At 33.9% G+C, this 27860-nt stretch overlaps 1 protein-coding gene across 1 annotated transcript; it reads right to left on the reverse strand.

The window, feature by feature from the left end:
* Positions 1-786: 786 nt before the first annotated feature.
* LOC128677457 (formin-1-like) lies at positions 787-27784 on the reverse strand. Its single transcript, XM_053758324.2, has 5 exons — positions 27462-27784; positions 12955-13161; positions 8048-8231; positions 4627-4740; positions 787-2566 (listed from the first exon to the last, which is right to left on the reverse strand). The coding sequence occupies exons 1-5, from the start codon at positions 27664-27666 to the stop codon at positions 2371-2373; spliced, it is 906 nt and encodes a 301-aa protein (XP_053614299.1). The 5' UTR covers positions 27667-27784; the 3' UTR covers positions 787-2370.
* Between the last annotated feature and the right edge of the window lie 76 nt (positions 27785-27860).

Raw genomic sequence — 27860 nt, forward strand, 5'->3', positions numbered from 1 at the left:
AATATAAGATTGCTTCGATTTACGTAAATATAAGACTGTTTTAACCAGGAATTGGGGGGTTATGTATGGTAACCAAATAATAAACAAAACTTTCACTATTACGCCTTGAAGGCAGAGCAGATTGATTGGGCTAATTTTTTGCGGCAGCCCAGTGATAAAACCACTTTCGTTTTATGACACAAACAAGTGAACCGAATTGCGTAACCCAAATTATTCGTAATGTTTTGCACTTTAATTCGTGCCAAAATGATCTAGAAAGATTTAATAGTTTGGTGGAGTGTGGTTCCATTCCAGAATAGGGCCTGTTAGACCGTCTTCTTCATATTGATTTCTTTCTCCTTTCATGTCCGCGACATAACATACCGAGATAAACCGCCTAAGCTACTACGAACTCACGTTTTATGTAAACATATTACGTTTCTCGGAGGACTCCCGACTCAACAAGTAGGTTCCAATGCTGACGACCGTACAAAAATTTATAGCAGGTACCTAAAATGGGTTGACGTCTAATATTTTTTATTCCCATGAAATCCTGCGCAAATACTAGTCTGGCTAGGTGGTTGGAATAAACGTCTCTGGGTGGGGCGCCTACTGCGAGATTATAGAATTGTCGCACTGTTATCCAATGGACCGTCTTTGTTGCATATTTGTAACAGGCGCATTACAAAGTTAAGCGCCTGCTACACTGTTTATTGTGGGTAATCTAAATGTAGTACAAGTTTATATACCTACTTACGTTGTAGGTATTGGAGGGATTCGTAGACAGAAATTTAAAACAAACATGAATTAGGTACATAAAAAAACGTTTAATGGCTTACTTATTTATAAAAAAGTATTTTCGAAGAAAAATGTAGTTTATGTCTATTACAACATTTTCATCTTAAAAAAGGCTTAAGTAGTAAGGCACTAAGAAAAACTTTATAATAGTTCTAAATAGTTATAAATAAATTAACACTTACTATATGAACTAAATTAATTATGAGTTTATATTGAGATTCGCGTTTAAAACTAAATAATTAATGCCTAACTCTCTCCAATATTGACAATATTTTAACATTTTAACTCAATAAATAAGTATTATCACCGGCCATAACTACGAAATATTCACAAATACTTAGCTAGATTCTGATAAGAGCTGTGGGTACTGGTTAAATTTAATATATAGAAGATATAAGTAACTTCTTTTACAAAAGTAATTTTAGATGGCATCAACAGCTTACTGAACTAAAAGCAAGGCCCTATTGCTGTCTTGCTCCGTTTGTTTTGACATCCGTCGATTCTCCGACGTCGAATCTCCATACAATTTCTATGTATGGAGATTCGACGTACGCACGTGTCACAACCTCAGAAATCAGTCTAGATTGATTTCTGTGGTCACAATCTATGGAAAACAACAGCATTACGAAGCGGCAGATTGCTGCGTCGTCGCTACAGAGCACGACTGAGCAATGGGGCCTAGCTCTACAAGTATAGTTCTTTAACGATTTTTACTATTGTACTTAAATCTTTAACTGTTTTGTTGCTGAATAATGATGAAAAAAGTGTACGATATAATTAAATAACTAAGATAAGCTTTGACACTATATATACCTAGTGATGTAGGTATGTAACTGTTCTTCAAGAATCTTATAACCTATTGTTTTTTTACAATCTCATAAGGAATAGTAATTGCTTTGTTAGATGAATGTATCTAATTTAAATATTTTTACAAGGCACTTTTGATCAATTAATTCGTGTGTTTGATTGCACGAACTGTAATGGTTTTTTTTTACAGAATAGCCAAAATATTTTAGAACCAAACGTGTCGGTGGTGTTGCCAGTATTATTAATCTCACATTCTTACGCGTAAGCGCACTACTTACTAGCTATAAATATAAATATAAATATAAATAAATATAAATATATTAGGACAAATCACACAGATTGAGCTAGCCCCAAAGTAAGTTCGAGACTTGTGTTATGGGATACTAACTCAACGATACTATATTTTATAACAAATACATATATAGATAAACATCCAAGACCCGGGCCAATCAGAAAAAGATCATTTTCCATCATGACCCGACCGGGGATCGAACCCGGGACCTCTCGGTTCAGTGGCAAGAATCTTACCACTGCGCCACCGAGGTCGTCAATTGAGCTATATTGAGCACCATGGAGAGTGATGATGAAACATACTCGTACAGTCTCGTGCATTTATGTATGTACACATCGGTTCTTATTACAATGTGGCAAAGTCTACAAGTTTGGCGATATGGCCCTTGAAATATAGGTTGCGTAGTTACAATAGACGTGTTAGATACGCAAGTTGTATGACTTGCGTTTTGAACCCAAAATCACTCCCCAAATCAGCTCCTCAACCAACGCCATCTACCGGCCGACCACAGCCCTGACGGTGTTCCTCAATATGTCGGTGACCAGTTCCGTAGTTCTGATGATCTTGTACCCGATCTGGTCTATGAGCGTGATCGCTGTGGTGTACGGTGGAGACATGTCCTTATTGGGTCTGAGTGGGAAGCGAGTTGGCATGGAGTCTGATGCTGCTGCTGTCCAGATCATTGTTGGTCTGGAAAAGAAAATAAATAAATTAGCTAGTGATTGCAGGGAGCAATAGTATATGTTAAATAATAATAAAAAAGGTTCATTTTTACATACAAATCACGTCATGAAATCATCAAATCAAATCAAACATCATTAATGTCTGGCCAAGCTGGCTGTTCTGTAAGGCTATTTGGTTTAGTGACGGCAACTCTATACCTAAATATGGCCTTCCTGTGGCCTATATATCTGGGTGTGGTTGTACTATCATAAAAAACACAATTCATTCGATAGTACTTAATACGAACGTAAACAAACAGTGAACTTGTTTTTTTTCTTACATATTGTATGTATATTAGTTTTTATCGCTTACATAAACCTAGTCACATATGCGGGCTAAAAGTGTGTTATGCATATCATCTATTAGTAAAGTACAGGATGTGCATACCAGTTTGCAACATAATACCTACCTATATTTTTTACAATGTATTTATTTAATGCTAATATTATTCCATAACTGATCCGACATAATTGATCCGACAACAAATATCTATGAAGTTGATAGTTAATTTAATAGATTCAATTAAACGATTAGGACCCAAGTAAGTACTTAATGGCCGCATGATTTTGTACTCGGCATACTGGTTTTATTGTTATACAAGTATTTATGACATTTTAAACTTCCTTCTGGATACACCTTCGCACGCGTGACGTTCCACCAATAGATAAAAAATATTTGTATGGATCTAACTATACTTAAGTTGACAATTATTGGTAAAATGTCGCTTTTCTCTCGAAGTGTATACTCTTGTTTTGAGATTTTGCATCGATTGTGAGGAAATTAAAAACAATTTATTAAGCATTCTAATATTCGTGCATTAACGACCCTGATCATCGTGGCCAATTAAATTAGTGGCCACTTATAACGACGACTGATTAGGACGAAGATTTTACTTTTTTTATTTACATTACTTTTGTAAAAAACTAAGTTCATCGACGAAGATTTTACTCTAAAAATATACTTAATTGTAGGCAGCTTACGTCCAATCGTAATGTCAAACTTTACAAGTACGAGAAGTGAAAATAGCATTTTAGCCACTTTTCTACCCCTTCTACCCTATTTCAGAAATGGTAAAGTGTGTCTTCGTGTCTCCTGTGCCAATTCCTGTACCAATTACTATCTCTTCGCGTAATATGTCTTTACATGTTTTCTGCAACTAATAAGTTGTTTTTTCCAATCAAGAATGGAAATTTGATATCTGTAGTATCTTGTATATCTGTAATTCATAAGTACAAGTACAGCCGACCGCATATCAAGCACATCACAACCCTGCCTGGATGTATATGCCGCGGTAATAACGACTAGTTTGCAATGTACTTTAGCAGCTTGATGTGCAGCGTTAAGTCTATTTTAGTATTCTGTGGTATCTCAAGCACAGGGTGTTGCCAATATTTTTTGTCGGTCTCAGTTTTCCAATGGTCTGTCCCACGCTCATTGATACCGCGGCCATTGTTTGATTTTCATCACAATAACCAGCTACAGTCCTAGATGCAATCGTTCCTTTTTAATTTAGTAATTCTTACTTGTTCTCTGTGTTTTGTCGAGGTTAAGAAAGAGGACAATATGTTGGTGTCTTTACATGACTTTCATTGGTTTTGTGAAATATTTCTTCGCTATGTTATCGGTTCGGCTTCGTTCGGGTACAACGTAATAGATTATACACCTAAACCTTCAACGGGAATCATAGGTACTATCTATTGGTAAAAACCACAAGAAAATCAGCGAAGTGGTTTTTAAGCTTATCGCAATCAGACAGACGCGGCAGAGGAATTTGTTTTATAATATGTTAGGATAATGAAGGAAACCTTGCATATTTCCATTGTTTAGTTGATTAGATCAGAATCCAACGTGTGGTTCCCGCCTTGGATTACCGTCACTCTATTACTGACTAAGGCTTAGTCAGATATAGAATTATATTAATAGAACCGAGGGATAAAAAGACCTAACAGCTGATTATTAACGATAGTATTATCAAAGACGTGTGATGTAGATTGTAAATGAGTTAGCAATGAATTTGTTGATGGTACCGTGGCTGCATCATGGGCCGCATGTTGGTAGTTGAGATGGGCCTCATGGTGGGCGGGGTGGTGCCGGCCGCAGACGAGGGGCTGCCCATCATCAGCTCGCCGTCGTCTCCGAACCTGGAACGTTGGGAAACACCGTAATTATTGAGAAAAAGTTATTGACAAATTTAATTTTTTTGCCAAAAGCTTTCATCGTCGTCAAAGAGCATGCTTGACGTAAATTGTCGTGGAAACTGAACTGACCAAAAAAAATTTCGACTCTATAGGACAAGCGGAATTAGGTGAAAAATCGTTCATAAATTTAGAGTTAGTAAGGAATAGACAACGCCTCGGTTTTTCTTGTAACATACTCGTGTTATACACCTTTCTTACTGAATTTAGGTACCTATGTGAGTGACTTCAAAAAAGGTTGTCGTCCATGAAGCATTTATACATGAAAATGACTCAAATTCAAGCACAGCAGTAATTCCTCTAAAGAAATCAGCGAAATTTCATCCATATCGATAACAACTTTTTTGTTTGTAAAATCTTTAGTCTCTGCCAGACTAAAGATGATGACTGAATAGGTACTATGATGTTTTCTATACTATCTATATGACGTTATAAAAGTTACAAAAAAGATTATTTACAAAGTTGACGTACATTTGCCGCGAGGATTTACAATGTAATTTAAAATAAATAGTAAAAAGATAATAGGTAAATAATCCAATGATATATGTGGTATAACTGAGGTAAAATATTTTAATTTCAACGTCTAATTAAAATACTTGTTACAAAAAGTTATTTACCTAAAATCTATACTGACCTAACAAATTAATTAATTTTATAAATCTCCAATTTAATTATATTTGATAAAACATCTAGTTTTTAATGTTCAAAGATTTTTAATACGTATGTTGATACGTTACATAAAATATGTACTTCTAGGTAGGTAGTAAGATAAAAGGACTAAAAGGCGACGATGATGTCAAAATGGCCGCGAAAAATAAAAAAATTGTAATACTCTTCTTTTTTCAAATTTTATTTTGGCGTTAACGAGCGTTTTATCATGTACTAAATATTATTTGTATTTAATTAAACCGGTTATAATCTTTACGAAAGACATCAATACGTTTTTGAAAATGTAAATGTTAATCCATGGGAACTTAGATTGTTGTATTGATCTTGATCCAATCAACGAAGAATGTAGTTAACAACTAATGACACTTATTTTTTTTATTACGTAACAATTTTTTTCAGTCATTGAGACAGATAATTTTTAGCGACGTCGTAAGAACAATAGTAAGTGTACTACCTATTATAATATCTCGACGCATGATTAAAGACTTATGTCTAAGTCATTTTCTATAATTATCACTTGAATAGTTAGTATGATTGTGTTTGAAAAATAGCGTACCTACATGCAAAAGCGATAAATTTTTTATTATACCTATATACATTATACATGTATATTGAAAAAGTTGACAACGCTTTATAATAAGAGGGCATTAGAGTTCAATTATTTAATGCTGATATTGATTGCATTTATCAGAATCGGCAGCAAAGTGTGCCACCGAAATTTCGTGTATACGAATCGAATTATATCGATATCGACACGCGAATCGATCGAGTGAATCGATTGTAATTCGAAAACTTCTCTAAAAGAAGGTTAATGTTCGATTTGATTAACATTTTTGCTATTGTTATGATTGTTTCTGGTGACAGATTTATGTAATAATCTGTGTGATCAATTATTATTACGTCATCGATTGTAATGGTTGGGTTCTACGTGTCTGAAATGTCACCGATATTTTATGATATCTGTGGTAAGTACAGATTAAAAGTACGGTAAAGTTCTAATTGGAATATGCTATCTAATTACGTGTGTATTTAATATATTTTTAACCAAAAATAGTATTTTTAAGTTTGTGTTTGTATGCATTTTTAAAATTACCTATGTATTATGGAAATATGTATGTGTTATGGAAATTATGTTTTAAAAATATATAAACTACCTAAAATAAGAAGTATTAATTTACTAGTCCATCCATTGCATGCGCTTATTAAAATACCAATAAAATCTTAGTTTTCCTTAAATTACGTAAGGTTATGATAACTGAATATCAAGTATTTTAGTTCGAATAAATTAATTACAATAAAACACCTGTATCCGTGATAAATTAGATCGTTTGCGATAACATTGTTGCAATAAATATGCAGTCAATATTTTTATTTTATGTAAATTTTACAATAATGAACCTAGAGATCGACACTACTTCCTATTGTTGATGACGTGGTAAATAAATTAACCAAATTTACTTAATGTAAAATGTGAGGCGGGTAATCTCCGAAACTACCGAACCGATTTTAAAAATTATTTCACCATTAGAAAGGTACTTTATCCAAGATTGCTATAGGCTATATATATTTTATCTTAAAATATCCACGGGGGACGAAGTCCCGGGCAATATCTAGTAATAAATAAATAAGTGATATTGTAAGTATTATGTACAACGCCACATACACTGTATCTGGGGTAGATGTGACTCTAGAATAGGACCATGTCATATGCTCCTGTAAATGGCGACTAAGAGACATATCTTGCCAGTTGATAGGTAACAATAGCATTCCCAAGGAGGGTTGACATCAGGCAGATGGCCAGTTATAAAATTACAGCTAAATCTTCAAAATGTTAAGCATATTTTTAACGCTGATCCTGGGCTTCGTGGATCCACAACCCCGAATACAAACGGGAAATTGCGGAGTGATGAGAGAGATTATCCCTAATAATCCAGAGTAATTTAAAATACGAAGAGTGTTTCGTTCACTACATTACAGTAAAAGTTAAATTACAGTTAAATTATTTAATATGACCACCCAATTATTAAGAATCGGTGGGTAAAACCACTAAACAGCAAAACGAGCTAGTTTTATTCTATAATCTAATGGTTGCCAAATTACTGTAACTGTGGCGTTTCCACTGAGGTATAAAAAAATGGTATACCTAATTGCGTTGCTTTGCAATACAGGTTTTTTATAGCCTAAACGCTTTGAAGTCTTTTCCTAGTAGAGGGTAGATGACAAGGTCAAAAAAGTTTTAAAAAATATGTATGTTCTAGATTAAATAGATACATTTAAGATCATTGTGATCATTCATAGATTGTAACATTGCCGCTGGATCGTACGAAGATTTAAAGTTGATTGGAAATCTTATTTTAAAAATATATAAAAATAAATAAACTCCATTATACCTATGTATAAATTTTAATTTATTTCGTAAGATAAATATAATAATTGATTGAATAATAAAATTACATAAAATATAAAACATTATGAACTCTTCAATACAGACAATTGAACAACAATAAGATCGCAGTCCGATTAGTTAAATCATGATACTTAGATCCCAACACAATACCTAATCTAAGTTCAAGAAGAATCTCACCTGTTTAGTATCACAGGTCTAGGGGAGGTGGACGGAAAGCTCTGCGGGGGGTAGGTCTGCGACGGGGGAGGGTTGGTCAGCATCGGTGGCGCGTTAGTCAGCATCGGTGGCGCGTCGGTCAGCGGTGGCAGCGACGGCGGTGGCGGTGGCGACGGCGGCGACGAGCCTGGGATTTCATTGCCGGCTGTGAACATACATAAAATATATTTTAATATTCTATGACTACTAAGACCTGTGTAGGTGACGTGTTCCATTGCTGGTCTAAAGTCTCCTCCTTTTCCATCGACATCGTAGAGGTAATGGTCCAGTGGATTACACTTTTTTATTTTAGATTACACTTACACCTGTGATTGAAGGGTCCCAGGTTCGAAACCTACTCGTGCCACATGAGTTTGTATCTGACTCATATATAGTAGTTTATATTGACCACCACTTGCTTCCGGTGAACACCTACTTTCAAACATTCACATTTAAGTATAATAACAAAAGGATAAAAGAGAAGAAATATCTTGAAATTCAGATTTTTACAGTATTGTTTAAGCACTTGTCTTCCACAAGTTTACACTTAAATTGTTATAAATGAAATAATAATTTAAGACAATAAATAATTATGTTAGTGTAGGATATTATTATATTAAGTTTGTATATAGACTGTAGATAACGTGTATGTTGTGCTCGTATAGTGGGTAATTACATATAATAAATATATAAATAAGTATCATTAAGTTTCTCTAAGTGTAAGTGTGTGTGTAAGTGAATACCTAAAAATTCAAATTTCTAGAAACTTATTGTGGAGAGACAATAATGTATATAGTTAAAATTCAAAATCCTTTATTCAACATAGGATGGATGGATATACATCACTTATTGACATCAGACGGCGTGGTGGTAAATATACGTTAAACCACAGTATAAAGAGTACTCCAAGTGTAGTAAACTGCATTAGTCACAAAGAGCATAACATTAATTTCTACCATTATGGGACAAAGATAAATGGTGCAAGTGAATTACAGTAAAATGTCACACGTTAACTTAGTACAGCTATATCATCACGCATAGTATAGAATGGACGGATCGAAGAATGCCATTCCTAACGTCATTTTAATTATTCATCATCAATTAAGAACATTGTTCTTATCGGTGGAGCATTTTCCATATGGAAAATGTTATGGTTATGTTATGGAATTTTAATTACTGGAAAATATATAATCAATTACATATTATTATTCTTGTCAATAATCAGACATATACTGATTTTATAATCACGTCACGTGTTTCCACCCAGGGATATAGGGAATATAATGATACCTCGCAGATCGTTATCTGATAAGGCGTTTAAGAATCACAAACATACAAACATGAATCCTGACTGACATGTCACTCTTTTTCGGTAGTAAAATAGTCTAAACTCAAATAATATGCTATAATTTTTTTGATAGACGAATCTCTCTCTTATTCGGGGAAACGCGGTAAACGTTTTTCCGTCTTCGTCCTCAGCCGTTGAGCTTCGGAGTTCAGAGTCCACTTTTCTTGACACGGTCGTCGGCGACCCTTGTTTTCAGATCAGTGGCACGCTTCTCTAAACAAATAGCTATTCTTATTTTCTTCGTAGAGTTTGTAGAAACGGTAAAAAAATACCATTAGTAGAAGGGTCGTTAAGTGGTAATTATGCTATTAATGCTTACTAATATGCTTATTAATACTTAAATATGTTGGCCTTCTTTGGAATACTCAAAGGTAACTACCCTAGGGTCAGAACAGTTACAAAACCGCAATTAAGTGTCATCCGCCACTTGTAAACTTCTGCCGCACTTGCAGAAGTTTACAAGTGCAAAAAGTCTGTCTGTTCCGCTTTCACGGCTAAAGCGCTTTTGATGGAATTTGTTTAAAGTAAAATTCACAATTAAAACTGAAATTTCTTTATCAAAAATCAACCCTTAATGCGGTGAAAATTTGTTTTGTATGAAAATCATTTCTGTTTCGCTTTCGCGGAGAAATTCTCATTGGCGAATCCGGGGGCAAAAGCTAGTAATATATATATTTATTTGTCATTGATCGTGGCTGCACTCTATAGTTAAGTTATAAAGTCTAGACACTAGACTAGATTATTATTTAATGTCAACTTGTTTTTGTGTAGCTATTTATTTTTTATTATTAATATGATGATGATAGGAAATATTTAAATTTTGTCCTTGTCAAAATGTCAATAGACTTTTTTTTCCCCTTGACTATTTTAAGTAATCTTATATTAGTGTCATTTGTACCATCAATAGAACTGCCTAATGATCTACCTATGTGTAACGTTTTTTTTTTCTTCCCACATAACAAACCCATAGGCCCTTCAGGCATCTTGAGCAATATACCGCTCTGGCCATTTTTGCGAGTAACGCCCAAAGCCGAGGTTCGTTCCCACCTGGAGCCCTTTGCGCTGTTACTGTTTCGGCTGTATGATCCTGAGACTGTCGCCATATTTCCTCCAGTTAAGCAGTAAAGGTCGACGTGGCGACTGAAGTACGCAACGATTTAGTTCCAAACCCTAACGGCATGTTCGTTGTTAGAAAAACGATTGTTCATAGGTATTTAATGTACATGTTAATCTATTTTTGTGAAAGTAAGTTATATTCTTCATCATATACGAGAAATGAAAGTAAAAATGTATAAAATGATAATTTTATGCAGTTGATATGCATAGCAATAAACAATCTTATAAATAAATATATTGGACAAATCACATAGAATGAGCTAGCCCCAAAGTAAGTTCGAGACTTGTGTTACTTGTCTTAGGATACTAACTCAACTACACTATATTTTATAACAAATAAACATCCAAGACCCAGGCCAAGCAGAAAAAGATCATTTTCCGTCATGACCCGACCGAGGATCGAACCCGGGACCTCTCGGTTCAGAGGCAAGCACTTTACCACTGCGCCACCGAGGTCATCGAATACATAATTTAACAATGACGACATTTATCAGTTTCAGCGGTTAAAGCTGTCAATATCTAGGTTAATTTTAAACACACGTGAGTAGGTACTGCTGTCGGTGGTTAGCCACTAAGTTGGTTATCTTATGGTTTAACTTCATTAGTTTTATGTTATCATATTTTATGGTTAAAATCACGTTTAAATACTATATTTTCTATAGGTATTAGGTCTAAAACAAATTCCCCGCTTATTGCAAAATTTTTGACCTTGTTAATTAACAAGTAACTCCACTCAAGTAAACGTAATTACGTTTTGTCCACCTGGTTGAGTGGAGTTTCAGTGTCCTTATTTCACATAGGTAGGACTCATATCACCCAGGTGATTGATTTATTTTTCTCCTTTAATATTGCCATGAATTGAGCCAAATGATCATACGTGATTTTTTTTTTAAATAATTGCGGTAATTTATTAGGCTTAAATACTTTTTAAAATTAATTTCAAGAGCGTAAAATAAGCGTTTTGTTTTCTATTTTGACGTAACGTAAATCGTTTTAGGAATTTTAATTTTAGGAGCAGGTAGATAGGTACTTTATAGATAAGACTCTAGAAATACCATGTACAGATACACTAAAAGATAAATTTATGCTATTTTTAACAAGCAAGCCAAACGTTACTCATCCACGACATAAAAAACCGACAACAAACGAGAACTTTTCTCACGTTTATTTTTTTTTTTACCAAAACATAATGTTTTTAGTAATAACACTTGAAAATTATATTTAGTTGATAACATATGATGTCAACTTGTAAGCTGCGGGTTTTCCATATGTGCCTAGATACATCCTGAAGAGTTATATATATTACGAGTATGCCTATTTATATTTGTAACAAAGTTTAGCTTTAAAATTTAGCTTTAAAATTATCACAATGAAAAGTCTTAACTTATATACACTATTCTATTGAAAACACGGTCATGTACGAATCATAAAATTTATTTTTTCAGAGATAAGTACCATATTTCTACACTTAGGTATTCTCTAAAATTCAAAATCAGACTCTCTCAATATATTATTTTCAGAAAATCGATGATGCGAATCGAAACGGTATATATTTCTTGAAATTTTGCCTTGGTCGCAAAAGGGCATTTTATCATCATAGTTAAAGCTGCTTTTACTAATAATGTATTTCAAAGGAAATCCCCATGCAAGTCTCTCATAGGACCGAGATATGTGCTGTGAATCTCAAAAGGAGCCGCAACATAAAAATAATAATCCATACCTAAAGTGATCATACGTCCCGTTTTGAACGGGACTGTCCCTTTATTGGACCACTTGTCCCGTTGTCCCCAAAACAATAATGGGGGATGCAAAAAAGTGCCGATTACGTAACTTGAATTCAAATGCACTTCTTTAAAATCATCACGACCTTAGTAAATTTGTAATACTAAAAAAATATGTTGCATAAAATTTAAATAATTACGGTCATCGAAATGTCGCTTCACTTAATACTGGTTCTTTATTTTTCATGATTTCTTATAAAATAATTTAATTAGGTACTTAATGTGAACACAAAATAAAGAACATTTAAAAGTTGTGTATATATTTTTTTACCTGTTCACTAGCGTATATATATTATATTAGTAGTATAATCCATACTTAATATTAGTAATAATGTATGGATGTCCCGTTTTGAGTTGAAAAAAGAATTGTCAGTTGAGGTATAAAACAAAGGCCTGTGCCGCGTCTGTCTGTTCACTATAAATTCAAATACTACTACAGGGATTTTCATGCGGTTTTCACCAATAGATAGTGTGAATCCCGCGGAAGGCTTATGTGTAATTTATTATATTTTTACCAGCTAATTTCATATCATTAGTAATTTCATTTGAAATAAGTAGAATCTTTGTATTTAAGTACTATTTACTGCCTATTGTATTTCTGTGTATATAAATAAATAAATAAATAACATGAACATTTTACCCACCAGATCCAAGAATGGTGTTGAAGTGTTCCTTCGCCAGGAACTCCTCGAAGTACCTCGTGAAGTCTCCGGTGGGGTCCCACCTGGTGGACAACTTGGCCCACTCCTCAGGGTACTCGTACTTCAGCCGCTTGATGACCTTCACCGCCGTCTTCTTCTGCCGCTCGGTGCAACGGATGCACTTCGTTCTTAGCGCTTCTGGAAGGATTCCTGCGTACAAAATGAAATATGCCTTAGTTAAAAAACATGTGTTTCTCTCTTTCACTCTCTGATCTGCGCGTTTTAACGGATTCTTCCACAGCCATAGAGCGTCGGTGCCCAAGGTTCGCTTTCCTAATTTTTCTCCTCGACTTCGCACGGTTTTCGACATCCTTAATTGTCAGACCTATGGCACACACAGTTATCCTTGATGACGTTTACTTGTGTTAATTTTGTTTTGCACGTGATATCCTACAAAGCAAAACAAAGAATTAGTATTTCATTTATCTGTAAATGGTTTAATAAACTGTTCATCTCTATATCTATCTTAGTTGTTGTAAAGATCAAATTAGATAAAATATGATATAGTTGATTTATCGGTGAATATGAATTCTATATATGTATTTGCATAGTTGCGTTTACATGTCTAATTTATTTCTTTTATCAATAAAAAAGCCTGCCATGTTTTACTTTGTTCTTTGTAATAAAATAATAACTAGTTAGGCTTTATTAATTATGATAATTGTGCAAATAATCGTTTAATTCCGGTCTATTATACATATTATTTTTAAAATAGATTCATGAAATGTAATAGGTTACGATTGCGTGACGTGAATAAGAACGCGCTTTTTAGATTTAAAAAAAATATATAATTTTAAAAAATACCCGCGTGCATGAGTGGATTGCTAATAGGTAATAATTATCTAAAATCGTGTAAATTAAATCAAAAATATACATAACATCGATTTGAAAATAGTGATAATAATATGAACAACATAATGTGAATTTTGACGAGATTGATGCCCAGTTTTACTATTTTCTTAGAAGTTGTGTATTCATTTAGAAATTTGTCACAGGCAGATCGAAAGATCGCGCATAGTCATAATAATAATGTAACATTTGATTTAAAAGTTAATAAAAAAATGATATAAGTACTATAGTTCCATGGAATGTTCATACGTAGGTATGCAATGCACCATGACTGTCATAATTCTATCTTCATCTTAAAACTAAAAAAAAAATAGGTATATTATTTTCAAAATAAAACTTATACCGTTTTGTTTAAGTAAATGTTTTATCACTTATTCATGAGTATGTAAGTGATATTTTTTTCTTTCTAGAATACGTTTTTGTTAATATTTTAAAACAAGTCAAGAAGTTTCCGTGTCATACCTAAGTGTGCATCTTATTTTGCCTACTTAGAATATTTTATTTACTTTTCAAAAATAATATTTCATTCGCTGACGTTTATTTTTATTCTCCTATTTGTGCATTAATGGCGCGCCGGCGCTGATACGGGCGAATTTATAATGATTTTGGATAGGTTGATATCCTACCGACTGTACAATATAGTTGCCACTTGTATTGGAATTGTAAATCGTCGCTACATTGCGTTACAATTGCATTCCAATTCAATGCACTGTAATGTGCGCAATAACAAGAAATAATAGAACATTATTATAGCCAATTTAATGATCATTTGTATGACCGCTTCGAATACAATAAATATCTAAATGAGTCAGTCACATGTGGAAAAATCATAAGATTGACTTGCACCAGTTACCAGTTGGACGTTAACCTGCGCTCCCCTGACATTTAGATAAAATGGCGTACCTCGCGTTTTTCTATGTTGGTTAATGTTAACGTCAAATTTGACTGATGCAACGCACAGGACGCTTAGATTTTTTCCGAGTTACGCCGGTTTTATCACGTTGACACTTGTAGGAATTTATCTATAAAAAGTTGTTGAATAAAAATGTAATTAAATGAAACTAGGAATTTTGTTTTTCTTTATTGAATAAGTACCTATTTTATAAAATGATATAAATATTACAATAAACATTGCGAAGATTAAAAAAGAAAGAATAACATTCCAAAAATAGGTATGAGATGTCAACGTTCGTAAACACTGTCAATTAAAATTTATGTTGAGTTTAAAACTGGGGTCAAAGACACTATAATAGAAATTAGTACGATTCCACTGTTTTGATAAGCAAAGATCTAGCCGTTAATTCATGCAAGAATTTGTCTGGAAAACATAAATAACATCGCTATAAATATCCTAAAATAGCAAGATTCCAAAACCTAGTAAGTATTTTAAGAGCAAACAAAATTATAGATAATTTATATTCGGAACAAATGCTGGGCTATATGAGGTGCATTATAATAATTTCCGCGTTTGACATTATTATTTTTTTTTTCAATAAGTAGGCGATAAAAATGCCGAATGCAATGCTCAGTAAGTGGTCTCAAGATGGGTAAATTATAAAAATTACCGACTGATTTTGGATGCAAGTATTTATACGAATATGTACTGAACTTTTGTATGGTATGTAGGAGCATAAATGGGTAGTTACTATAGTGCCCTGCTCGCCAGGTGCGTGTCCCAGCCCTAGAATAGGACTACACTATATCCTCCCGTGGATACTCGCGTAGACACAGTTTAGGCAGCCGATAGGCAACAATATCATTCCTAAGGAGTGTTGACAATGGCAATTGAGATTGTTATAAGTAGTCAATTTTTCGAGAGATTTGATACTCATATGATTTTCTCAAGACATATCCTTCATACAAAAATATCTACTAGATTTCTCACTTTTCATATCACATTTATAACAAAGAGATCATCGATTCGATTAATTGAAAGTAGATTATTCGATTAGTAACCAGGCAATCATTATTCACATCTGATTTACAAATGCATGCGCCATTCATAATGCATTTTCGACCTTAACATTACCATAATAAGATTCAATTCTGCAGATGCAAGTGTTTCATCATCAGTTTAACTATAAATGGTCATGACATGATCTTCGGGTAAAGGCCGGTGTAGAACTAATGCGTATGCAGCACGCATGCGCAAGGAAGAACGAGTGGGAACGAGAAAAAAATCTATCGCAGCACCGTATTTCTATCCGTTTGTAACCAAACCGGTAATCAATCGCTCATCTTACCTAGTCTAGTAGCCAGAACCTATATTTACCGTAAGGAAAAACCAGCAATGTATATCGAAAAATTTTGGCAGTTTACCGATAATGTTCAGCCGGCATGACGGAGGCCCATGCGACGTGAGAAACGCCTAAATACCTACGTCGCAACGTTTGTGGAAACGTTTGGCCAATGTGAACACGCGACAGAAACACTATAACAGACGTTATATTCGTTCCGTCCGTAACATATCAGCCGTTAGATAATGTGTCCGAAATGTCAAAATGGAAAAATATAACATTTTGAATGTAGGACAGTATTATCTAATGACTGTGAGAATATTGGTAAACGCTCGCAAATTGAATGGGACAATTCACTTAATCTTAATCCCTTAACCGGCTATTATGCACACAATTCACGTGCTACAGTCACTCACACGTTTGTGAAAATGGTTTTAAAAATGGAACACTGTAATTTCCGATCAGACCATATTTCAATTGTGACTTTTGTGACCATAAAGTTTTCGTGTGGGAGTATTATTTCACAATAGACTAATTGAAACCAAAATTACTTTACCTTTTAGTCACTGTCACCGAACCGTCCACTACTGTGTACATTCTTTTCTTTCGACTAAAAAGTTGTAAAATCATTCGATCCGATGATGTGGCGATTCTTTATATATATATTTTTTTATTTGTAATAACTTTCTTGTATAAAAATAAGTACATAAATTAAAATTAATACAAGACATATTTCACGCCGACCCAAGGCTTCGCGACGTCACAACCCCACTAGAAACCGGGAACGTGCGGAGACGAGAGCGACTTTATTTGCCTGCTTATGTTGTTGATTTAAAAAATATATAACTACTATAAAAAATACAAACAAAAAATCATTATTTAACATACATGTTATAACAAAAAAAAATACACGGAGTAATGTACATACATGTAGAACGTCACAGTGATTGTTTCGATTTACAAGCTCAAGATTACAAGAGCGTAACTTCCTGTTATAAACCAGTAAGCACGGAAAACGTTTAATTTAGATTGTATCAGATCATATAGCACCCGACTAGGTACCTATATAACATCTATGTTATACAATATGAAAGTATTTAAACATCATTTGGTTGTGTGCCATCACAATAAAATTGTCATAGCTGGGGGCTTACTATAAACTGATCTGCATCGTTCGTACTATCACGATAATTTTAATACTAATACGATTCATTTCAGGTTCTTAAATTGAACTGCGTGCATGTGAATCGTTTGTATTATAATGGTAAAATTTTAAATCGCTCCGTAAACGTTAATGGTAGCCCTTACTAATCATAAATCAAAGTTTCTCAAACTTTTTGAAGATTTTTGTAAAGCTAACCACTAAAGTTGTAAAATTCAAACTGGTTTTATGTGTAATTTCGTAACATTATACCTACTTACTGTTATTAGACTTTTAGTAAAGTTTAAAGTTCATATTTTCTAGTTAAAACTAGAAATTACTGCTAAATTAGAAATTCATCATTCTCCAACGAGATCAGTCAATTCTATTAAGTCATGTTTAACTTGGAAACAAGTGGAAACTCAGCCTAAAGTCAGCTAAGTCAGTAGTAGTCAGCTATCAGCAACAGTAGTTTCCTCGCTTGAATACGGTAATTTGCATTGTGATGAAGTCGGTCGCACGAGCCGGTGCATATCATCATGAATCATTTCCTCAACAACTGGGCTGTCACACTCGTAATGCACTGATAGATAACAATAACAGGTTATTGATAGGTGCGTTTCCTTGGGTTTTCATTTATTTGTTTAACATATACTTAGAGTACTTACGTTTTGAGTTGAATAACATAGTTAACGTTTAAATGCTAGGATAGTGGACCGTCCGGATAATCTGGACTTTAAGTGGACAAGGACGTCGTAAAAAAAACTGAAATGTTGCAAAGTTTGATGTTATTCTAATATACGTCACGTCTTTTTTTTTGCCATGATAATCAGTATGCCAAAAAGAAAAGGACGTAAGATATACTAGGCCTATTTGCATATTTTTCTGAACATTGGCGCCGGGTCGGCAATAACGACTTGAAAAAAGTTTAATAACATTACATAACCGGATTACTTACCTACACATAGAAAAATTGAAGTAGTCTTAAAACTCATTATAACTAAAATAATAATTTATTATTGATCAACCTCCTATAAATAAAGTAAATGTCTGTGGAATTAACATAATTTAAATTGATTTATGAGGTTACATTTAAAAAAATTGCGACTATTAAAAAAATCGCTGTGCATAATTTATTTTCCTTTACGATTAGCAATGAAATAAAATTCATTACATTGAAACTGATAGATTTGAAAATTTCAACAATCATTCGAATAAATCAATCGCACGCTTGTCAATATCTAATCATTTTAACGAAGTGAAGAGCGATGAATTGAATCGATTGGACTAAATGTATTCGTGTAAGAATAACTACGGGACAAAGACTGACGGTGCTTACGATAATTTTTAAAATACTTTGATGAAAAGACTAAGAAAACCATAGACGACAGACGAGTGTGACCAAATGAGATAGAAGATTACCAAACAAACCCGGCCCAATCCGTCTAATCTATAGTATTATTTTATAGAGGTAAGCGTTTTTGTTTTGCGTTTAACTACGGAACCGATTTCAAAAATTCTTTCACCATTTTAGCCTATAATAATTTTGGATAATCTTTCTAAGATTATCCAAAATTTTTATAGGCTATATTTGAATTCAAAATTTCCACGGGAGCAAAGCCCCGGGCAACATCTAGTCTCATACAAAATGCCAAATTGGGTCGGGCACGTGATGAAGGACAAATATTTCAGCGCTCTGTCTGTTCTCTTCTCATATATTTCTACTCGTAATACGCACATGTCTTGTATGAGCGAAATTTAAAGGAGGACACGATCTATAACTTTTGCTGTCTACGCGTCGAACATTTTCCATACACATAAGCTTTTTTTATACGTCCATGCACATAAGTATGATTTTTTGTAACAGTACTCGAAAATTATCTTTGACCGTCCAAAATTTCATTGGAATGTATCTCACAAATGGATTGAAATTTAACAATGTCCTTGCTGACATATAAGTTTTGTCATATAAGTAGGTACTATATATAGGTACCTACTCATATCTGCTTCCTTATTACTGATAATAAAACAGTTTTTTTTTTAATCTTTAGTCGCCTCCTACTCCATCCGCGGTGGGATACGGAGTGGTCCACAAGACAACGATTGTGGTTGCTCTCCTAGAATTGGATCACTCTACATCACGTGGACGTAGTAGGAGGCGAGTATGGGACAAAGTGCTTTGACAATTGATAGGCAAAGGAAGCATTCGCGAGGAGCATCGTCAGACTAGTCTTAAAATCTTTGCCATGCCATACATGACACAGACGAATCATGAGTAAGAAAAAATCCTAACTAATATTATAAATGCGAAAGTAAGTCTGTTTGTTTGTTACCACTTTACGCTGTATCCACTGAAAAAAAATCCTAACTAATATTATAAATGCGAAAGTAAGTTTGTTTGTACACTTTACTTTGTTTGTGTACCTACTTTACGCACTTTACGCTTACGCTCCACTCAACCAATCTTCTTGAAATTTTACATACATGTAGTTTAAAGTATGGAGAAGGACAAAGGGTATTTTTAATTCAGGAAAAATGTTGTGAAATGTAACTGGTCCCGTGGAAAAAGTAGGTGGGCGAAGCCGCGGACAACACCTAGTTTGATTAGTACTTACTTCCGGTGCCGGAGCCTGTCTACTATACACCTAAATAGCTTATAGTGCCATAAAAGTAACACTTAACCTTAGAATAGGAGCGTAATGGCATTTTATAACTGTACAGTATTAATTTTAAATTATTACCTACTAAACTAATTATTTAATAGGGTTAAAATTATTTTTATTTATACTAGACGCGCGGTGATCACAATATTCTTACCTGTATCTAACTGACTTCTAACAAGTATAACATAAACAAAATATGTGTTTCTTAATTTAGTAGGTACATGTTTTTTTTATATTACAGTAGTTAATATACTTAATAATAATGACAAGAGAGGACTTATTACTGATTTATTTTCAACGAATTATTTTCTGAATTTAGATTTTCAAGGCTTTTTTACAAAAGTATCTATAATAATACACGTTTTAATGTCTCTCTCATTTAAATTGACAAAAAAAATTACGCCGAACGATTGGACTTTGAAAAATAAATAAATAAATAAATAAAATAAATAAATATATTAGGACAAACCACACAGATTGAGCTAGCCCCAAGGTAAGTTCGAGACTTGTGTTATGGGATACTAACTCAACGATACTATATTTTATAACAAATACATATATAGATAAACATCCAAGACCCGGGCCAATCAGAAAAAGATCGTTTTCCATTATGACCCGACCGGGGATCGAACCCGGGACCTCTCGGTTCAGTGGCAAGAACTTTACCACTGCGCCACCGAGGTCGTCAATATAGTCAATAGTATAATATAAAACTTTTGTATTCATATCTTTCTGGCCAACTTGCAGGAGGGTAGAGGCTGAAGAGGCTTGCATATTGCTTTTGAGGTAAGTTTTTATATCTTTCTTATATTTATATATATCTTTCTCCATTCCTGCTGCAGTACTATAATGGTCACAGTGTACGATCTTGCTTGACCTTACTCCAGCTACTGATCTACGAATAGCACAATTGATCAATTACCAAACGTCAAACCAACAATTATAACAATGGTCATCTAGTGGAGTATAAAATAGTATTGCCCGATAACAAAATTATGATCTATGGTTCCGTCATTGTATTGTATTGAGCTGGCCATGTATGGTAGGACTTAAGGTCATACGATAGCCGAAATGGTACGAATTTTATGAGTAATGGTATGACGGATAATAATCATGGAGGATTTTTTTCAGTGTCAAAATATTTTCAAGTTCCTAAATAGGTACTTGTTTTGATACCTACTTTGATTCCTGTTGAGTTTTTTGGCCCAGAAAAAACTAAATATATAATATAATATAAATATATAAAATAAAATCGAGATCCATTTTAGCTATCGCCTGAGTACTTTTTCGCCTCCGAGCTGGTAAATATTCTACGATTATGACTTTCAATGCTTAGTATCTGTTTCGGAACACAGCACTCCGCACAGCCTAGGTTAGTACAGTCAACAGCACATCAACCTACCCAAATTGATTGCAAACTCGTCGTTATTAGCGCACTATACAGGTTCATGCAGGGTGATGTGCTGTTGACTGTAACGACGAAATAAATGGAAATTAGTACAATCAATTCTAAAAGTGACAAGAAGAAATGGAAAAGGGCCGAGCGATTTAAAAACACCGTCCATTACAAAGCTTGAACTACCGAAAGATTTATGACAGACAGACAGCTGTAGGAATATCGATAAGATCGACAATGATTAGCGGCGCGACAGAAGTCGTGGACGCGTAGCATGAATGGTTACAGCCCGTGACTAAGATTTGTAATGCCAATGAATGTACAAAATATAGAAAACTTACAATTAGAGATTTACTGCTCGTCAGATCGAAAATAATTTTGAGCATCACTGATTGATATTTCGTCGACAAAAATTTAACAAATGTGGGAAATACATTATATATAGGAATGTAAAAATATACTATTGGTTCCCTTGAGCTGCTAACTGCTTAATAAGTACCTACATTAGGTATTATTATGTATAATTTGTGCCTTGAGGGAGCTACAAGGGGTGTTACAGGTAAAATCGATCATTAATGATAATGACTAAGTAATCTAAAATGTAATCAGTGTTTTATTAGTCTTTCTTTTTACTCGTTTTTGATTAAATTTTATCAAAATCAGGCCAAGATTAGTTACTTTTTCTTTTTCCTGTGTTACAATAATACTTAATACGGTTATCACTTTTTACTGACAGAGTGGCTCTTCTGCACTGCTTTTTCTGTGGCGAGTGCTGCCGACCTTAGCCGAACTGTGTCGCGAGCGTAGGAATGCGATCGCAATGTAAACAATGGGTTTGGCGCGAAAGTCATCGTGTGGGAAAGTTGTATGCTCGATTGTTTGTTTGTTTGTGTATAAATAAATAAATATATTAGGACAAATCACACAGATTGAGCTAGCCCCAAAGCAAGTTCGAGACTTGTGTTATGGGAAACTAACTCAACGATACTATATTTTATAATAAATACATATATAGATAAACATCCAAGACCCGAGCAAATCAGAAAAAGATCACACGACCGGGGATCGAACCCGGGACCCGGTTCAGAGGCAAGCACTTTACCACTGCGCCACCGAGGTCGTCAATGTATGATTGATCGTATGACTGCTTGACTCATCGAGCTTCTGTGTGTGACGAGTGAGATTTATCACATTCAAGTGGTATAGACTATGATGGCGAGACGACATATTTAATGACTGGTTCGTCAAAGCAATAATGGCTGTTAATAATAATAAAAACATATTCTAACACAGGAAATATTGGCCACATGTTATCCCTGATCACTTAATATGTCCCAGACAATCTAATGTAAGTCATTATATAAAATTGTGCTAAGAATTTTGTGCGTCCATTCACAACTTATTATTGTAAATAGGGGTTCTAGGCAACGTATCGCGATGATACCTATACCAGAATGTATGTTAAACCATCCGCTATACAACTGTGAACCTAATCAAATTACATTTAGTAGTTATAACGTGATGCCCGAACAAACATAGCTAACTGGTTTTACCCGAGCCAAGCCGGGACGGACTGAAGAAATGAAATGAACCTGCATGATCAATCCATGCATTCCACTCGGTTCTAAGGAAGTGCCCAATACATTGGAACAGAAATAAATATGTTTTATGCCCATTGTTTTGACAAAAACACGTCACCAGTGGAATGGATTTTTTTCCTCATAAATATTAATAAATTTATACGCAGATTTATTATATCACATGCGTCACTATAAAATACGACGAAAGAGAGGAACTCTGAAGATAGAGTTCCTCTCTTCCGTCGTCTCCTTGATAGGGGTTATGAGAAGGGAGACGGATAACGTTATAAGAAGGATTATGGATTATGGATTATGGATTTTAAAATGAATGGGAAAAGAAGTAGGGACAGGCGGAGATGAGGTGGTTTGAGTGCGTTAGGCAGGATATGGCTAAAAATAAATAACAGTTTCGGTTAACATCAGACAGGGAGAAGTGGAGGAGACTGATGTGGTATATAGTGAGGCAAGGGTAGGCTGATGATTATAGTGTCACTCTACCTATGAAATAATAACTTACGGAAAATACTTTTTTACCATTTTCGTCGACAATCAGATAATTGGAGGCTCCGAACCAAGTACTCCGATTAAAATTTGATTTTATATATGCTTTTCTTTGACGTTAACTTTAACCAACGAACCACTTTCGTTTGGACAATTTGATTGATAATTGACTGGTATAACGTGTAACTGACCCTTACACAATCCGGTCCTACGATACTCTAAACACGATTTCATAGAAAATGTTTATTGTGATGTGTCATTATTATTATAATGTGTTACATAAAAAGCGGAAGCGCACATGATTTTGTTCTGAAGAGAACGGGCGGCGAGGTCACAAGGTACATTCCTAAATATTATATTTTTTAAATTGAAAGAATGTGTATGCCTTTTAAATATTTTATTTGCGTATCCCATTAGACAACAAAACGCTTTTGTCTTCCATAGGTTTCTGTCTCACTCAGATCGAACATTAAACTTGTCTATATCATCCCGGCCCGCCCCCTGCGCTTGCGCCCCTCGGGAACCCAAGTTGAGTGCGCCCATTTCCCCTTGAGCCTTGCTCTTTTGACGCTATGTCTATGATTATGTGTGTCTATGTTTATCAGTACTTACAAAATTTTAAAGTAATGTGAGTGACTGTTATTTTTTCACTTTGATATCGCTGGGCCGATGTTTATGAAATTTCAATGACCCGAGATCAAAAACGGGGTTTAAATTTTGTATGGCGAACATGCGGGAAACAGGTAGTAAGTATCAAATAAGTCCTTACATTTTATATAAATCAGTCCGTGTCATGTCTGTCTGTATGAAAATTCAAAACTACCGGACGGATTTTTGTACGGTTTTGACCAACATATAGTGTAATTAGAAGGTTTAAATATAATTTATTATGGTTTTACCCGAACGAAGCCAGATGGGCCGCTAGTATCAAGTAAATTTAGAAAATATCTACTCATCATAACGCTTACATACGTTATATTCCACGTACCAAACAAGTTTGCTTCATGAAACATTAAAACGCCATTTGATAATAAAAAAGTTTGCATAATAAATAAATTAGATAATGCCAAAGCGCACGCCACAGACAGTGATTAAAAACCTTACGATAAACTTGTAACAATATATAATTTATTACAACGCATGCGAGTTTGAAATTTTAATATATGATAAATGGTTGCCTGGGACAAAATTACGAATTAATTCTTATAACTTCAATATATGTATACTTACGTAATCATAATAATACAAATCAACTAATAAAATTAGAACACTATATAAACTTAATTTAGTTTTATATAATTATATTATAGTGTTCTAATCATTACTATAAATAAAGTTCCTCTTAAATTACAACATTAATATATTTGTTTATTATGTACATACTGAGAACTTAACAATATTTTTAATTATATACTATTAAAACAAAAATATATTATGGTCTAAAGATAATAAAATTGGTAATAAATTGTGTAAAATATCAGATCACTTCCCGGATGTAGCATGATTAGGATCGTCCCTTGAAATGTTATTTATTTCAATTATTACCTTTTATGGAACACTCCGCGCGCCCGACTCACTCTTGACCCATCGGCAACCTATTGTGTAAAAGTATCGATCTATAAGCCATATAACGGTTATCACCTAGAGCAACTCATTCACAAAACCGTTGATTATATTCCCACAATTAGTTATTTACACAGCTATGTATCAATCTCCAATTGTTTTACGCCACCAACTCAGGCATTAATTATTTCTAGCAGCATCTACACGTTCTTGGCATAATGTTTATGAATTCTGTATTTTAATCGTAAGTAATAAATTTACCATAAGCAGAATTTTCATTATAAATTTCAATGCTATGGTACCTATTTACAATTGTACATTCTATGTTCGAGTTGACATTTTCTTTTTATTTATTTATTCCATCGCGACTCTTCGCTTCGTGTGAGTATACTGTGTCATAATTTGCATGCATTCGTTTTTTTTTTTCAAAGATCTTACGTAATTATTTCACTGAAAAAGGTGCGAAAACAAACGAAGCGCAATTTTTGAAAATAATAATCAAATCAGTATATAGTAAAAGCATGCATTGTAATTTGTAACTTGACATTTACACGTGAAATTAGTGACGAAATTAATGCCATGAACTTGTTATGTTCCAATATTTTTTTTTGTACATTAAAGCCTAGGCAAAAACCACTAAATTAGGAAATACATATTAAAAATAAATTTGTTAATTTAGCTAATTGCTTACAATGACTTCTCAATTGAGTAATGACTGGTGATCAAAAAACCGCAAGTTAATAGAAATGACTTGCTTGGAGTAATATTTAGGATTACATGATGCCCGCGTGAGTTACCTACAAGAATCTTACTTTTCCTGGGATGAAATAATCATAATGTGTCTTTTTGTAGCTACTGTTACTGCTACGCCTATTTACTATTATAAAAGAACTTAATATTATGAAATCTAATATAACAAATAAGGACTTCAGGTTCGTAATATAAGACTTAGGTATATCTGTGATACGGCCTCGTAATCATTGAAATGTTTAATTATGAACACAAATAAAATTAATATTAATAATTGCATGGCTACGTTTCGCATCGCCTGTTAAGATGCCTATTGCAAATGCAATTTTAGTCACAGTAACGGCAAACAACAATAATAAATTTTTTTGGCGATTAGGTATTCCCAGCACACAAGCGCTAACCCACATAGGTATTTATTAATTTTCGTTAAGAAATGGAAATAATTTGATAAAAATGTGAGGTGTGCGAGATATAATCGCCTTAATAAAATTACTTGTCTAATGTGGCATAATAATAATGATAAATTATTTTAAGAATTCATAATTTGTCAAGAGATTTTTTTTTTCGGAAATAAACATAAAGAATGGATAAAAATGTGATGGCGGCTCTACTGTGCGGCAAGATCTATGAGGGTCTTAAGTAACCTCTATATTAGATAATATTTCGTATTAATTCAAATATCTTCTGTCTGTATATCACTGAACCATAATTAACATTAATTTACCTAAATTGAAAACAAAATAAGACCTTTATAGTTAAAATACTAATACTGATAAATGAATTCAAAAGTATAAGTATGTCGGGGTTTTATCGTGGGTTGGATAGTAAATAGGCACTAGGCAGTAGGTAGTAAAGTAAGTTTATTATAAAACTTAAGGTAAGACCTAGAACAATTAAATAAAAATTAAAAATCTAAAATAGAGATTAGGTGATACGTTATATATATTCACAATAAATGGAGCACTTAGCCTTATTGGGTCTGTTCTTATTATTTTATATAATGTATATAAATTTATCACGGCCACCCTCTTGCCTCGCTAGCTTGATCGTAATGAAAATAAAATTCTAAATCGGCTCACACTTTTAGAATTTTAAAATTTATAACAGTAGATCCAAATGTGCCAGCGCAGGCGAAAAACATCGAAAGAGATTCCAAACAAAGCGTAGCTGCGTTACAAGTACATGAACATATTAATAAATACTTACTCTGGGCACTTTTAAACATGAAGTTTGTTTGTTTAACCTTAGACATTATGGAGATAAAATCTCTTATTATGTTCCTAAAAACAACAGTATTGAATTATATTAAATATAATGAGGATATAATACTCATATTTTATTGTACCTATCATTATTTTATTTATGACCGTTTATAGGTTTAAAGTTTCGGATGAAAACAATTTTAGCATTTACATTTTATATTAATAGGTATGTATGTGTGATAGGATAGATATAGAATTATTGGATCACTCCATATACTTCTGTGGACGTCGTAGGAAGCTACTGGGGAGCTATATGCTACAAAGACATTCCTGTTAGGCGCCAGGTTGCAAAATCACAGCCGTATTTTCAAAAGTTCAGTGTTTACTTTTGTACGTATTTGTCCTCGGACACAGTCCCGAATGTAAACAGGAACACGCGAAAACGAGACAGATCTAGATATATACAAAACCGGAAACCGTAACTAAATCAATGTCAATGCGTAAAAAGCTTCACTTTGCCTTGAAAATGTGAAGACAGTCAAGAATTTATTAATCTGTCTCCACTTACTTTTGAGGGCTTTTCCTTCCGGCGTACACCTCGAAGCATTAATAAGACAATCCACATAGTTCCTGACTAGCCTTTTGCTATTAAACAAAGCGTCCACATCCAAATAGTCGTAACGTTCATCGTATTTCGGCATATTTGCCATATCGATAACATTTTGTCCCGCCACTACGTACACACACACACACAAAAAAAATAAGGAGCGCATTTTTCAAATTTGAAATTCGAACATTCGGAAAATACGGGACTCCCGCGTTTTTGTCAATGGTCACATTGAAATGCGCGCGCGAGTTGCGGCGACGCGAGGCCGAGTGTCTATGAGTTGCGCATGCGTGGTAACGCGGTTATAATGTAAAGTGACTGTGTCGACTGCATCGGTGCGCTTTCTTTTGCATTCGATGC

Source organism: Plodia interpunctella, chromosome 18 (assembly GCF_027563975.2).
Source record: "Plodia interpunctella isolate USDA-ARS_2022_Savannah chromosome 18, ilPloInte3.2, whole genome shotgun sequence".
Taxonomy (NCBI): Eukaryota; Metazoa; Arthropoda; class Insecta; order Lepidoptera; family Pyralidae; genus Plodia; species Plodia interpunctella.

Bases quoted from the DNA above. Each gene is read 5' to 3' on its own strand.
- LOC128677457 (XM_053758324.2), bottom strand. From the start codon at position 27,666: ATGCGCTCCTTATTTTTTTTGTGTGTGTGTGTGTACGTAGTGGCGGGA. The intron at 8,232-12,954 runs GTGGGTAAAATG...GTATGTTCACAG, and splicing joins CAACACCATTCTTGGATCTG to CCGGCAATGAAATCCCAGGC. The intron at 2,567-4,626 runs GTACCATCAACA...TTTCTTTTCCAG, and splicing joins CGGCCCATGATGCAGCCACG to ACCAACAATGATCTGGACAG.